Genomic DNA, 14497 nt, shown 5'->3' with positions numbered 1-14497 from the left:
CTGCTTAGCTGTTCTAGCAATTTTTTCTTTAAATAGGCTTACTTTATGAAAGATATTTTTTTAATTATCCGTCTTTTAACTAACACACCTCTTTGTCATTTTGTGATTCTGCCGGATTCATATGGGTCTCTCACTCTTCAGAAATTCTGGCTCAGAGTCCTCAGCTCCTGGAGGATGCACCTTTGAGCAGTTCTTGATATTTCCTAGGGTCCACCTAAGAAGGTATACCTAGAAAGGCAGCATAAGCTAAATGAAACTTCAAAAAATTTTATTTTTGGTTGGAATTATATCAGCTCAGTTTAAAAAAGCTGGTGTTTCACTCTGATTAGAAAGGTCTTTAATTTTCAAAACGAAAACAAAATTTTAGTTGATAAATCCAATTTATCAAATGAATTCTTTCAAAAAACGTTTACCAATAAGTGATAAATAGATGGAAAGCCCTGGTCTACACTCACATAATTAAGAACTGGGGGAGAGAAGAGACAAAAATATTATCTATCGTTTTAGAGACAAAGAACAGAATGAGCAAACACTTCATCCAAGATTTCTGGTTTAGGATTTCTATGACTATTCCCCTGGGGACCAGCTGCCTTTGAGAACAGATCTGCCTGATGGAGTCATAGGCACACTCCTTGAAAACCGCAGAACACCCTACATGACAATCATCAGGACAGAAGCACCTTGAAGAAAACAAACCAAGGCCAATTACAGTATCTTGGATTTGAATGACTACGTAGTCACGTAAGGAACTGTGAATCCAACGAAGAAAACAATCTCCACAAGACACGTTTTCCACATATTTACTTGAAAATCTAAAGGCAGGGAGACTAAGGGCCCTAGCAGTCAGGCATCAGCAATTAGACTTGGTATAAATGAACTAAAAAGTTTATTAGCCATAGAAAAAAAACTGATTCCTTAAAATCAATTCTTGTTAAGTTCCCTGTAAAACAGTAAGCTTACAGAAAATTTCTTTCTCGTGAACAGAAAATCACTATGCTTTTGGTCCAAGATACGTTGGGTTTTTTCCTTCTTCTTCAGATGACAGACAGATGGATGTAGCTGAATCTATGAACGAGTGTACTTGCCCCAAATGTGCAACATAAATACAGAAGCGATGAACAGAAGACTCATAACCAATACTGGAACAGGGCCACTGCAAAGAAGAGAAGGCATGCTTACTTTTAGTAACAATACAATATTATATCTGTAATACTAAAGATTGCCTGGGGAAAGGGGGGCGCACCTAAGACTCATCCAAGGATATTATTTGCATCATTTAAAATACTCACAAAATTATTATTGTGGCTATTTTGAGCGTGTGGTGATGGCACTGTAGTTATTTAGAAAGAAGGAGTCTTTATCTTTTAGTACAACATACCAATATACAAATAAAATGATCTGATGTCTTGGGGACACAAGTCTCTCTAATTTCATGTATCTGACATTTTCCATAATAAAAAGTAGTAAGAAAAATTTCCCAGACTCTTTAAGTGCAAATGATCCAATTACCAAACTATTATTTCAAATTAAGATCTACTTAAAGATAATCTTTATTGTCTAACAACAATACACACGTCATGCAAAGATGAATATCACATTATAAGGTACAAAGTGTTTTCAAATACATGATCCCATTTGAACAACAAACTCAGGACATAGGTGAAACAAACATTAACCTCATTTTATAAATAAGGAAACTGAGGCTTGGAGAGACTAATTATTACTTGCCTAAGAACACGTAGCCAGGATGGAAAAAGAGAGATCTGAACTCAGGTTTTCTGACTTGGGACATATTGCTCATTTTACTGCTTTAAGGTTCCCATCCTCAAGGAGCAAACGTTCTCGGCAACATGTGTTAAGCTTGATTTAATATTTATAAGTTTATTGTAGGAAAGAAATAGATTTTACTCATCAGCGCCTCCCTAAAAGCAAACGCTTTTCAAATTGTGAAGTAGTGTATAGGTTTCTTAAAGGGAGAACTGGATTTTACACAACCTGTGAATGTTGACCTTAGTGAAACATCAGTTTTGGAGAATTCAAGATGTCTCGCTTCACCTCCCACATACAAATGGAGAGTGGACAATGGAAAAGACCCCAGAAAGCTTTATAATCATCAAGGCCGTGGAGTAACCCCGTGGAGCAGCAGGATAACAGAGTCCACTGGTGGACAATAAACAAAAAATAAAGATCGAAGTCCTTGCTACACTATTTCGTTCGTCCAATATGTGTACATTTACAGGAGTCAACAAATTTAAAAGGACATAGGAAGAGATGGTCACCATGTTGTACCTGATCATACCCCGCTACTTTACAGAAACGTTACAGTAACATCAGCCATAGAGCAGAAAGCTGGGAGAGCTGCTCTCAGACTCAGGGTGCTGGCGTTTTGAAACCAATTCTGTCACGTTATGAGCTGTGACTATGGCCCTGTGATTTACCTGCTCCAAGCCGCAGCTTCCTCCTCTGTAAAGTGGAGATAATCAGAGTACCTCTCTCATAGGGTTTCTGAGGTATTAAGTAAATTAATACACACACAATGCAGGTTTATACTAAGCCTACAGGAAATGCTATTACTATCAACCTGAAAGAAATTCTCAACTCCTAGGAAGAGCCAACAAGAAGCTCCACGGTGCTGACTGACTGCGCCAAGACATGGGTTTGTGGATGAGAATTCCCAACTGTGTCCCTTCACCAAAAGCATGTCTCTCCAGTGTGATGAGACTGCGGTTTCTGACTCCTGGGAGGACTCAAGCAGTACGACCAAGCACGCCCGCCTGCACAACAGCAGAAAGCCCAGAGCAAGCACAAGCCAGACACCCACAGGAGAACAAATTTTACCACGCTGAGAAGGGTTTAAAATGTGTCCCCTGGATACTCTGAAGAGCGTAAGGCTTCAAAATTTCTCTGAGATACTCAGAAAAATTACCTCTAACAAAAACCAAAAGGTTGTCAGAAGCTGCCAACTCACAGACCCCAGCCCCAGGAACTACTTCCTAAATACATTCTCACCTTACCATACAGGTCTTCAAGATAACAGGGAAAAAAAAGCTCAATCAATAAAACCATATCTCAAGAGTTCTAGGGAAGTCTCCATAAACTAAATTTGCAATCCAAGTCAAATTGCTGGTCAGGTTAATTAAACTAACCCAAGTAAGCCTAATTTAGTCTCCTTTCCAGCAGACAGGCAGCACAGAAGAGCACAGGCTCCAACAGTGGAAGATCTGCCTCCAGCTCTTGCTGTGTGTCTTGGACTCGTAACGTTTCCTCTCTGAAACTGAGCTTCTGAATCTGCAGAGCCGCACAAATGAGAGCTGCTGTCACCATTCTAATTCCTCACCCACAGGGTTTAGTCAGCAAACAGCTGTAATCAGTGGCGTCCTGGAGCCCATGTGATCAGAAACCTGTGGGATTAAGTCTGCCACACAGTAACAGAAACCTCAGAAAATGAAGTGAGCAAGGCATGGGGACAGGGGCCTGCTGGATGCCCACTTCCATCCCCTAATGAGCCCTCCCAGGCCTCAGAACTTAGAAAGTGGTATGTTCACCCTCCAGGCTCTACTCACCACCCAGCAAAGACAAGGAGGCCAAAGAACTTTTGGTAACAGCTGAATGGAGAAACTTCCATTAGGCTGTAATAATATCAGCTTATGTCTCCAGGAAAGCTTTGAAAAAATCACCCAATTCCTATTCAAGTGGTTACTCCTATTTCTCAGTGCGGGACAAGAACACCAAATGAAGAGCAATTTCATCTAATTAAGCAGTCTTCCCTCAGGTTCTCTCTGTTCCCGTCGTTTGTTTTGACCTCGCTAAATGAAGCTCTCCCCTTGCTTTCACTCAATCCATGAAGAGATGTCATTCCAGGGCCTAAACTAACTGGTTGACATACGGGCAAACCAAACCTAGCCCACCTGGCACAAACAAAGCTGCAGTGTTTTGTAAATCTCATCAAAGCAAGCACAGCTGTCGGCAGTGAGAGAGCACGCTGCCAAAGAGCTCCGGGATACCGGACAGAAACACAAGGTCTGCTCCCCCAGACTTACACTTTGAGCCCAGGTGAATCCTCTGTGTAGAATCGCCACATTCCCCCAGTGCCTGCTGAGGTCGTGCGGCCTGCGCTCCTTGTTCCACAGCTGGCATTCTTCCTGCAAGAGGAAAATGTTACAAACACCTTTTTCTTGGAACCCCTTATAATAGCATGATAACATATGCTACCATTACATTGGTAAAGAACCAATAAAAAGAAAAAACTTTTTCTTTGCTAGTACTGTCCCCAAATTCTTGCTTTGACTCCAGTGATCATGATAACGAACGAACACGAACTGAGTAGCTGCCTTACGTTAATGCATTCAATAACCCTAAAGAGTAGTCACCATCTCCGTCTTACAGATGAGGAAATGAGGCTCAGAAAAGGTGAAGCTAAGTGCCTGAGACCACACAGCCAGCAGGTGGCCGAGCTGGGATGTGGACCCGGTCCTGACGCCAGAGTTCATCCGCCAGAGTCCATCTGCTTGCCCACACATATGGATACCTCATTTGCACAGTACATTTCAGTTTTTCTTCACATTTTTGTGAAGTCAAGTAATAAATCCCTGCTTAAAAAAGCCCTGAATCCATATAGTCTGATTATAAGATGGCAATCTTAAAATATGTCTTAAATCACTGCATTTGCTACAAAAGAGACAAAAAACATTAACCTTTAATTGTATCCAGGTCCCAAAGTATACATTTTATAAAAAATTATTCTATAATCTTTTTTCACTATTTTGTTACATTGACCACATATCTAACAGAGAGATAAGACATGAAGAAACACGGAAAACACGCAGCCAGAACTTGTCCCTCAAAGGGGATCAACGCTTGTGTGATGCACACAGCCCTGGCATACAGAAGTAGCTGAACAGCACTTACACCACTGGCCAGGAACAGGCCCAGGGAATCCTGCCCCTCCTCTCTGGGAGAATCCCTCAGTGACTGGGGAAGCCTACCCACACAGCACTACTCCAATCCTGGCCCCAGTGCTCGAGCGGTACAACACCAACGTAAGAAGAGATGGTGAGAGGACAAGTCACAAGGAATCTTCTTCAGCCCATTTATCACCAACTTGGAAATCCCAGGTGAGAGGAAAGGCAGAGGAGAGAAGGAAAGCCCTGTCTCAACACTGCCCCTCACCATTAACCAAATCCCAGGTCACCCTCCCTTAAAATCCCATTCCAGTATCTGTGGGCTGCTGATTCTGGATTTTTGAAAAGAGAAGGACATATAGGGAGAAATCAGAAGTGAAAACCCTATCCACACCATCTCTTCTCACTGCCCTCCCAACTCAGGTCCTATTCCCCACCTCACCCTGCCATGGTCTTTATCCCACACTCCAAATGCAAGAAGCACTGGTCTAGAGCTCAGGGAGCTTGCTGTGCTGCATGGAACGGAGAAGTGGAGTCCTGGTTCCAGCTTGGGTTCCAGCAAAGAGAGCTGTGTTCATGCTAGAACTCTGAAAGCAATCAGTGTCAAACAATGATTTGGGTCTATTGTACTATAAAGGTTATATTTCAAACATGTTAATTACAGGCTACGTGGTGGCCCGGGAACTTAGAACTCCATCTGTATGACTGATTTTATGAGAAAACTGATTGCACATAGCAAACAGACTTGTACAGGGATTTACAGAGTAATTCATACACTTAGAAGAACTTCCACACACACAGACACACATCATTTAATCTCCAGGGCAGGTACCTGAAATTCTCCTCCTCATTCATAAAAAGGAACTTGAGCCAGACAGTAAGGCCAGCGTGGATGTGGTAAGTCATCGGCTGAGCCAGGACTAGGGCCCATGCACTTTCCACTATGTCCACAACCCCTGAACTACAGTTCCTGTCTTCAAAGTCTTCTGAAATTACAGGAGCTCTGAAGGGATCAGCGTGGCCTCTTTTAAGATTTCTTACTATGCTGGCACACGGGACATAGCAGAGGATCTGAAAATCAGCACCCCTAGAAATCCCAAAATGTACTCAAAATACCTCCCATTCCCCTGCTGGAAAGTAGGTAGAGGTTAATAGAGCCCATTTTAATTTCTTAAATTTCTATTTGGGTTCTATTTTACTCTTCCTTTTTGGCCACTGTGTAACCGCCTCCCTCTTCTGACACCTTAATATGATGGTTTTCATAACTGACTTTTAGGTACTTTTGTTTTAACATGACAGCCTTCTGGCCTTTCCTTGAAGAAGCCAAGCTCATTCCCATCTGAGTCTTTACACTCAGCCACTCCTTTCGGCTAGGAAGCCTGTTCCTCCCCAGACCACTGCACGATTTGCTCCCTTGTTTCTTTCAGGTCCCTATTCAAATGTCAGCTGCTCGGAACACCCTCCCCCTACCACTCTCTATGCCCTACGAAGCTTTATTTTTCTTCACAGCCCTTATTGCCTGAAAGTGCATTATCTGCCTTGCTCACAGCCTCCCACACTGGAATATAAGGTCCATGAGGTCCTGTCTATCTTGTTCACACATATACTCTCAGAGCTGGAATGGTGCCTGGCATGTTCCCTTAATAACTATTTGATGATTATCTTAATACCGCTGGCTATCCCACCATCGTACCCTGTGTGAACAGGGTAACACCTGACAGCCTTACAGACACAGTGCATTACTGCTCCTTTTCATCCTCACGGCAGTTCCGTTTTATACTGTATTAAGCAGAGCAGGGACTCCAACCGCAGCCTGGCCTCAAATCCCACACCATTTCTTCTGCAAGGCACTACCTCTATCACCTCAGTGAGCACGGACAGAGGACAGAAATCTGCGGACTACGCAATCCAAAGCATTGCCTTCGACTGTGCAAACCATCAACTTCAACTGCTTCACACACACTTACAAAGTGGGGATATAGCCTTCGACAGCCAATACCTATCACATTCCACTCATGAAATAACACTTGAAGAGTGTCAAACTCTAGAGGAGAACACTCAATACATACAACCGTGATCTGTCTAGTTACGCTAGCCCCTGTCACACGGAATCCTAGAAGACAGCAACACCCACAACTGGAAAGGACGCCTCTGTCCTCAAATGTTTCAGTTTCTCCATTTCACCTATTTCATTTTTATTTGTTAAGTAAATAAATTGTTTCATTATCATATCTACGTTTGTTAAATATATGACTTCCCTTTTTTTCTTCAAAAGTTCTCAGATGGCCAACCTTCCCTACCACAGTACTCCCAGTTCTGATTAACCAGACCCTCACCCAAAGGAACTGCACATGTTTCCCACTCCAAGAATCTCTGAAATTCAGGAGGGGAATGAGACAGCACTCCAAGCACACATAACCTAAACCACAGCTGACACACTGTCCAGCTGGTCCATCCCAGCCTTGCTCTGAACATCTTGGTGACAGGGAACTCACGATTGTTCAGGATAACCTTACCGTTTCTGACAGTTCCATTAGAATTCCCTTTAGCTGTCTCATGTAAGTTCAAATCATTAGTTTTAGATTTACCTATTCTAGCCCATAAGAAAATTCTCATTTCTCTTCACATCGTTAAGGACAGTTTTCATGAATCCCTTCCAGGTTTTCTCCTCTCTAGATAAAACCCCACTAGTTCCTTCAAAAATCCCAAGACAACGTCACTTGATTCAGTCCTCATTTATGTGTTAGGCCCCATGGTAGGACAGAGGTGACTCGAGCAGTGGCTCTCAAATCTCTCAAATCTAACGAAAGAGACAAATATGGAAACATAAATGCTATTACAACAATGTGAACAAAATGCTTTAGGAACAAAGGGGAAGGCTAATAGCTACTGCTGCTTTCAGAGTCAGAGACGACCTCACGAGGAAATAACCCGAGCTTAACCCTGAGGAATAAACACAAAGGGTGGGGGTGTCCAGTGCCTTAAGAAGACGGTAATAGTTCACCGTTGCTAGAGCACAGCGCAGAGGCAGTTAGGCTGAAAAGACCACCAAGAGCCCTGGTATTCCTTTTTTTGTTTTTCAAAGTCCAGCAACCAGGAACTAACAGAGAAACTAAGAGGAAGTGTGACAGAATCAGAGCAGAGGATGGACTGGAATGGAAATGACCTGGAGAGGAGAAAAGTTAGGCAGAAAATGCAAAAGTCTAGATGAGAGAAGTTGAGGTCTGAACTGAGGCAGCAGAAATGGAAAAGGAAAGGACTGATGAGAAGGTTTTCATGCCTAGTTTAAAGTCTCGCAAACGACTGGATAAAAGACCATAAGAAAAATCCAAGATGCTGCTGAACTTCCGGCTTTGGGTGAACGAGTTTACAGCAGCAGGCGATATAACTCGGGGCGAGGAAGGGGATGGGGTGGAAGGAGAGGCTCAGTTTTGGCCTGACAAGTCACGCTAAACTGAGTATGTATGAGACCTTCAAATGGAAATGTCGAGTCCAGAGTTCAGGTCAGGAGACGCCAGTTTAATAACAGTTTTCTCAAAACTGTCTCTAACCCTGTTCCAGTTTGTTAACTTTCCTTTTTTAAGAGTGTTGCCCAAAACTGAGGAAAGCAAAGAAAACGCTGCCTCCCTCTCGAGACATAAAAGACTTCCAAAGGTCTTTAGCCATACGGCCACGTCACTTGCACCTTATTCTGCCCTTCTAAGTCCTAACATCCCGGGGGCTCCTTGTGAAGACCAGCGAATTCTTGGGCCCCACCTCTCCAAGCCTATAGCCGAGGGTCGCAGGGATCCTTACCTCTGCCGGACCGTAGAGCCCGCCGCCCGGGCGGCCACTGCTTTGCTGGGAGAACGGCCAGAGGAGCCCACGTTAGTGCCACTGGGGGTCGGACCAGGCTGCAGAGGAGACAAGGAGACAGAAGGGTGAGCGCCGCCGGCCCCAGGCCCTGACGGCCGAGACTGCACCTAAAACGGGAGGCCGAGGAAAGCAAGGGCGCCACGGAAGGAGGCCACGGCGTCAGGCAGGAGTCGGGGCGCCTGGGAGAGGCGGGAAGCAAGGAGGGAAGGCTGGGGCGGCCTTACCATGCTGGACACAGGCCGGTAGCAGAGAGCTGGAGCGGAGGACAAGCAGCCGAGGAGCCTTAACAACCGGCTGTTGGAGAGACTGGCTCAGGCCCCGCCCCCAGACGTGTTGGCAGGGTCCTCGCTGAATCCAAGGACTCCTGGGTTGTCCCACCATATGCCTGTAAAAATTTTGCTGCAGGCGACTTGGCCAGTTTCTGTGTGGGAAGCACAGACCTTCTTTCTCCTTCCTTTGGGTCACAACGTCCTTCCTAGAGTTCGGTCCCTACCAAAGGGAAGATATAACCACTGTCAGAAGAGAAATTTTCTCCGGCAGTTACTAGGCGCCCACATATTTGCGCTGATGTGGCCTAAGAAACGCGCGCGTCGCGGGGCGTGGTTGGCCCCCGCAGTGGCCCGCTGGGAGCCGGGGGAAGGAGCATGCGCAGAATCCCCTGAGGGGATGGGGCGCAGGCGTGGCTTCCGGGCCATGGCGGAGAAGCAGGATCGGGACGAGGAGCCGGGTCCCAGCCCGTCGGTGCTGTTCCTGCACCCAGACCTGGGCGTGGGCGGCGCCGAGCGGCTGGTGCTCGACGCGGCGCTGGCGCTGCAGGCGCGCGGATGTAGCGTGAGGATCTGGACCGCGCACTACGACCCAGGCCACTGCTTCGCCGAGAGCCGCGAGCTGCCGGTGCGCTGCGCCGGGGACTGGCTGCCGCGCAGCCTGGGCTGGGGCGGCCGCGGCGCCGCCGTCTGTGCCTACGTGCGCATGATCTTCCTGGCGCTCTACGTGCTGTTCCTCGCCGACGAGGAGTTCGACGTGGTCGTGTGCGACCAGGTGAGGCGGCCACGCCCGGCCCTCGCCGCGCCTCCTTCTATCTTTATGGAGGGCGCACTGCATGACTTCGGGTGACCTGTCTGCGTCTGCGGTTTGGAAAGAGCGGAGCTGATCTGGAGAGATCAGAGCTGGGAGTGAGACTCTGGTTCTCCGGCTTTAGTGCGGACGCATTCAAGTTGCAGATTACTCGGCCCCACCTTCGGAGGTTTTTTCATCCTGGAGTCCTGAGGTGGGGCCCCGAAATCTGCATTTTCACTGGATCATCGGGTGATTCTGAAGCAGATGAGTTTGGGCCTCGCTCTAAGAAACACAAGCGTTAGAAGTCAGCCTTTGGTCACCTTTTATTTCCTAGTAACTCGTATGTCTTCCCCCTTTGCATTATTTCTGTTGACTCTCCTTCCAGGCCACTGCATCCCACCGTCTCTTACCTTTGCAGCCAGGCCACCCCGCTCCTTCGCAGTGTCGTGTGTTTCAAACGCCAAGGTCAACATGTCATGTTCCTGTTAAAACTGTAACATGGCTCGCCATTAGTCTTTGAAGAAAACTCCAAGTTCTTTAGCTTGGTAAATAATGTCCACCTGGATCTGGGCTCTAGCTATTGTAGACTTTTCTTACGTCTTTTTTTTTCTTCCCCTCCCCCGCCCCCAAAAAAATTTATTTTAAAGAGTAATATTTCCTCAGGACTAAAACTTTAAATAGTATAAAAGTGTAATGTAAAATTCCCGTCCCGCGTCCACTCCCTAAAGAGAGCCTCTCTTAACAGTTCCTCCTGTATTCTTCCAGAAAGTGTGACTACACCAGCATGTGAGTGTCTGTTCATAGATATATTTCCTTATTTGTAATGATTAGGATTATGACACACCCTACTATTGGACAACTTGCTTTTTCTCACCAAAAGTTTCTGTTTGAGACATCCTTATATATCAGTGTTAGAGATTCACTTCATTCTTCCTAGTGGCTGGAAATTCCGCTTTTGTTTGTACCATAATTTATACGTTCTTCTGTTAAAGGACTCTAACATTGTGGCCAGTTTTTTGTGTATAGATCAGTATTGTAATAAACATCCTTGTACCGTTTTTTTTTTTTGTACTTCTGCAAGCATGTCCTTTGAGTAAATTCCTAGAAATAAAATTGATAGATCAGAGTTGTTCATTTTAAATGTCAATAGCTGTTGCCAAATTTGCCCTCCAAAGAGGTTGTGTCTCTACTCTCCCACAGTGTGTGATACAGCCTGCTTCATGCTCTTGTGCACGTCGGATGTTATCAACCATTTTTTAGTCTTTGCCAAACTGACAGGTGGGCATGACATCGTGTTTGTATTTATGTTTCTCTAATTATTATTCCTGAGTTACATTTGATCCTGCTTGCTTCTGTGAAAGCTGTTTTTTTTTAGGAAATATGGACATCTACCAAACATCCTGCGTGTGTAACTAGTCATTAGGTGTGAGGTAGCTGAGATTAGGCTGGATAGAGAAAAAACTGAGCTTGGAAGGAGGAGACCTGGATTCCAGTTCCATGTCTGATACTTTCTAACTCAGTGGCTTTGGATAAACCCCTCATCATCCCTAAAGCTCACCTTCTGCAGATGTTGAGTGAGCTGGAGATTAAGTGACGTGGAAAGATTACCCAACAGGAAGGTCTCTAGTGATGCCAGCATATAGCTCGTGATCAGTAATGATAATGGTTAACATTTATTGAGCACATATTCTGTGCTAAATTCTTAAGCCTTTTACATATACCAGTGCATTTAATAATCACAAAAACCGTATGGGTTTTTTTGTACTATAATTGTCACCATGTTATAGAAAAGAAAACTGAGGCCCAGAGAGAGGTAGACTACCTGATGGTAGTCACACAGCTAGCTAGTCGAGCTGAGATTCAGACCCTGGCAGTCTTGATCCAGAGCCTGCACTCTAATCTACTGTAGTTCGTTCACTCAGTTCCTTAGGAGGAGAAAGATACTAGAGCTGCTCCATCCACGATGGCTGCTGAGCACCTGAAATGTGGCTAGTCTGAACTGAGATGTGCTGTAAGTGGGAAATACCGGGTTTTAAAGACAATGTGGGAAAAAAGAGTGTCAAGTACCTCATTAACTTTTTTAGTATTGATTACATTTTGATATACTGTTTTAGATGAAGTACATTAAAATTAATGTAACCATCATGTGATTACTATATTTTTATTTCCGTTGGACAGTGCTGTTCTAAAGGAAACCGCTGGCCTTGCAGCTTTAAGTATTTAGCACGCATCCGGAAACCATGTACCCGCCTCCTGTACACCAGGCATGGTACTGGGTGAGAGTCTGGGGAACACAGAGCTGAACCAGACACTGCCTGCGAGGCGCCCACTGACTCACAGGCAGGGTGGGTGTCTGTGCTTTTGATTTGGTTGAAGCTTAGTTGACGAGTCACTTTATCTGCTGTCGATTTTTGCTTTGGCCAGGTTTCTGCCTGTATCCCAGTGTTCAAACTGGCCAGACGGCGTAAGAAGATCCTCTTCTACTGTCACTTCCCGGATCTGCTTCTCACCAGAAGAGACTCTTTTCTTAAACGCCTGTACAGGGCCCCGATTGACTGGGTGGAGGAATACACCACAGGTATGGCAGACTGCGTCTTGGTCAATAGCCAGTTCACAGCTGCCGTTTTTAAGCAAACGTTCAAGTCCCTGTCTCACATAAAGCCCGATATCCTCTACCCATCTCTGAATGTCACCAGCTTTGACTCAGCTGTTCCTGAAAAACTTGATGACCTAGTGCCCGAGGGGAAAAAATTCCTGTTCCTCTCCATCAACAGATACGAAAGGAAGAAAAATCTGACTTTGGCACTGGAAGCCCTGGTAAAGCTGCGTGCGAGATTGACGTCCCGAGACTGGGACAAGGTCCATCTGATCGTGGCAGGTGGCTACGACGAGAGAGTCCTGGAGAACGTGGAACACTACCAGGAATTGAAGAAAATGGTCCAGCAGTCTGACCTTGGCCAGTCTGTGACCTTCCTGCGGTCTTTCTCAGACAAACAGAAGATCTCCCTCCTCCACGGCTGCACGTGTGTGCTTTACACACCAAGCAACGAGCACTTTGGCATCGTCCCTTTGGAGGCCATGTACATGCGGTGCCCGGTCATTGCTGTTAATTCCGGCGGGCCCTTGGAGTCCGTTGTCCACAGCGTCACAGGGTTTCTGTGTGAGCCCGACCCAGTGTGCTTCTCGGAAGCAATAGAAAGGTTCATCCGGGAACCTTCCTTAAAAGCCACCATGGGACTGGCTGGGAGAGCCAGGGTGAAGGAGAAATTCTCCTCTGAAGCGTTTACGGAACAGCTCTACCAATGTGTCACCAGGCTGCTGGTGTAATGGGATGTTTTTTAAGGTCTTTATGCTACATTCATTAATACCATTTTTGTAGATCGTGACTCAGTTTTGAAACCAAAAAGAGAAAAAACCTAGAATCTAATGCAGAAGGGATTAAAAAATATGCACTTGAATCTTGAACCTGAGCCACCTTCCTATATACCACAACTCCCTGTCTGCTTTTTCAGAAAAATAGTATCTTTTATGCTGTAATAATCCTGAGTCTTACCAGTGTTGATTAAGATATAAATATGGTACAGTTCCACGTTCAGCAGAATATTTTAATTATATTTTCTCTAGATTATTGTTGCTCTGCCTATGAATTTTGAGTCATATTGTGCCTTAATTGTTTTAATAATTTAAGTATATCATCATCAAAGTTGATTGTTTGGCTTCGTAATGAGAATAGGGTCCCTGTAGTTCCCAGAATCAATCCACCTGGGTGTTGACTGTCCTCTGTTAGGAATTTTGCTTAGTCATACCTTTGCCTGGATCCGTGGCAAGAGTGATCTTTATTTTTTTACAAATGTGATTTATTGTGTTTTCCCACACTAAGACAATAAAAGATGTTTATCATAGGAAGAGACAAAATTTTAGATCTTGGCCTCCGTGATCTATTTTGGTATTATTAGGAATGTACACAGTCAAACCTGAAGTCAGAAACTAGGATAAACTGGATGTTGAAGTGGAGAGGGCGTATTGTCACGCGTGCAGTGTGCATCCTGTTTAGGGTTTGTTGCCTAATGCTCTCTGCATCATCAGCTCTGTTAATTTTGTCTTGTATTGAGTAAGCTCCTACAGAGTGTAAGACACAAATTCTCTTTATTCTTCAAGGCCTGCCTCAGTGCCACTGCTGGGAAGCGTTCCTTGACCCTCCCCTTTCACGTACTCCAGCCCTTTCCTGGCACTGACCAGTCTTAGGTTCATTATTTACCTGTGGTCTAAGTACAAATAAGCGTAAAGCACTTTTCAACATACCTATAAAGCTAAATTCATTTTTAAAAAATAGCAAAGATCACTAGCCAAAGACTCCACGTTAATCACCTCTAAGAGCACAGGCCAGGGAGCTGACAGCCTGTGTGACCTTGGGCACATTGCTTCATCCCGGCCTCAGCTGCTTCATCTGTGAGGTGGGATAACCGCTGCTCCGCTCTCCTCAGGGTGGGTGTGACGGGTCACCCCAATACGTGTATGTAAACTCTACTTAAAACGGCATTGCCGCATAGTGTGGGCTGTATACGTGTTTGCCGTTTTTCAATTTTGGGATATTGAAAATGACTGTAGAAGTTCCACGTGGGTTCATGCTGTGCTACAATATTGTTCTTTCGGGGTTCTTTAGAGGCTGAAATTTCAGGTTG

The 14497-nt window shown here is 45.1% G+C and overlaps 2 protein-coding genes across 2 annotated transcripts; one reads left to right on the top strand and one right to left on the bottom strand.

Annotated features, from left to right (window-relative positions):
* Positions 1 to 869: 869 nt before the first annotated feature.
* SEC61B (SEC61 translocon subunit beta) lies at positions 870 to 9201 on the bottom strand. The gene is made up of 4 exons (XM_008526690.2): positions 8981 to 9201; positions 8697 to 8794; positions 4041 to 4142; positions 870 to 1153 (listed from the first exon to the last, which is right to left on the bottom strand). The coding sequence occupies exons 1-4, from the start codon at positions 8981 to 8983 to the stop codon at positions 1066 to 1068; spliced, it is 291 nt and encodes a 96-aa protein (XP_008524912.1). The 5' UTR covers positions 8984 to 9201; the 3' UTR covers positions 870 to 1065.
* A 221-nt stretch (positions 9202 to 9422) lies between these two features.
* On the top strand, positions 9423 to 13735 carry ALG2 (ALG2 alpha-1,3/1,6-mannosyltransferase). The gene is made up of 2 exons (XM_008526692.2): positions 9423 to 9797; positions 12240 to 13735. The coding sequence occupies exons 1-2, from the start codon at positions 9423 to 9425 to the stop codon at positions 13140 to 13142; spliced, it is 1278 nt and encodes a 425-aa protein (XP_008524914.2). The 3' UTR covers positions 13143 to 13735.
* The last annotated feature ends 762 nt before the right edge of the window (positions 13736 to 14497 follow it).

This window comes from Equus przewalskii, chromosome 26 (genome assembly GCF_037783145.1).
Source record: "Equus przewalskii isolate Varuska chromosome 26, EquPr2, whole genome shotgun sequence".
NCBI classification, from domain to species: Eukaryota; Metazoa; Chordata; class Mammalia; order Perissodactyla; family Equidae; genus Equus; species Equus przewalskii.
The sequence above is the reverse complement of the archived record's forward strand: the minus strand, read 5'-3'. Positions and strand labels throughout refer to the sequence as shown.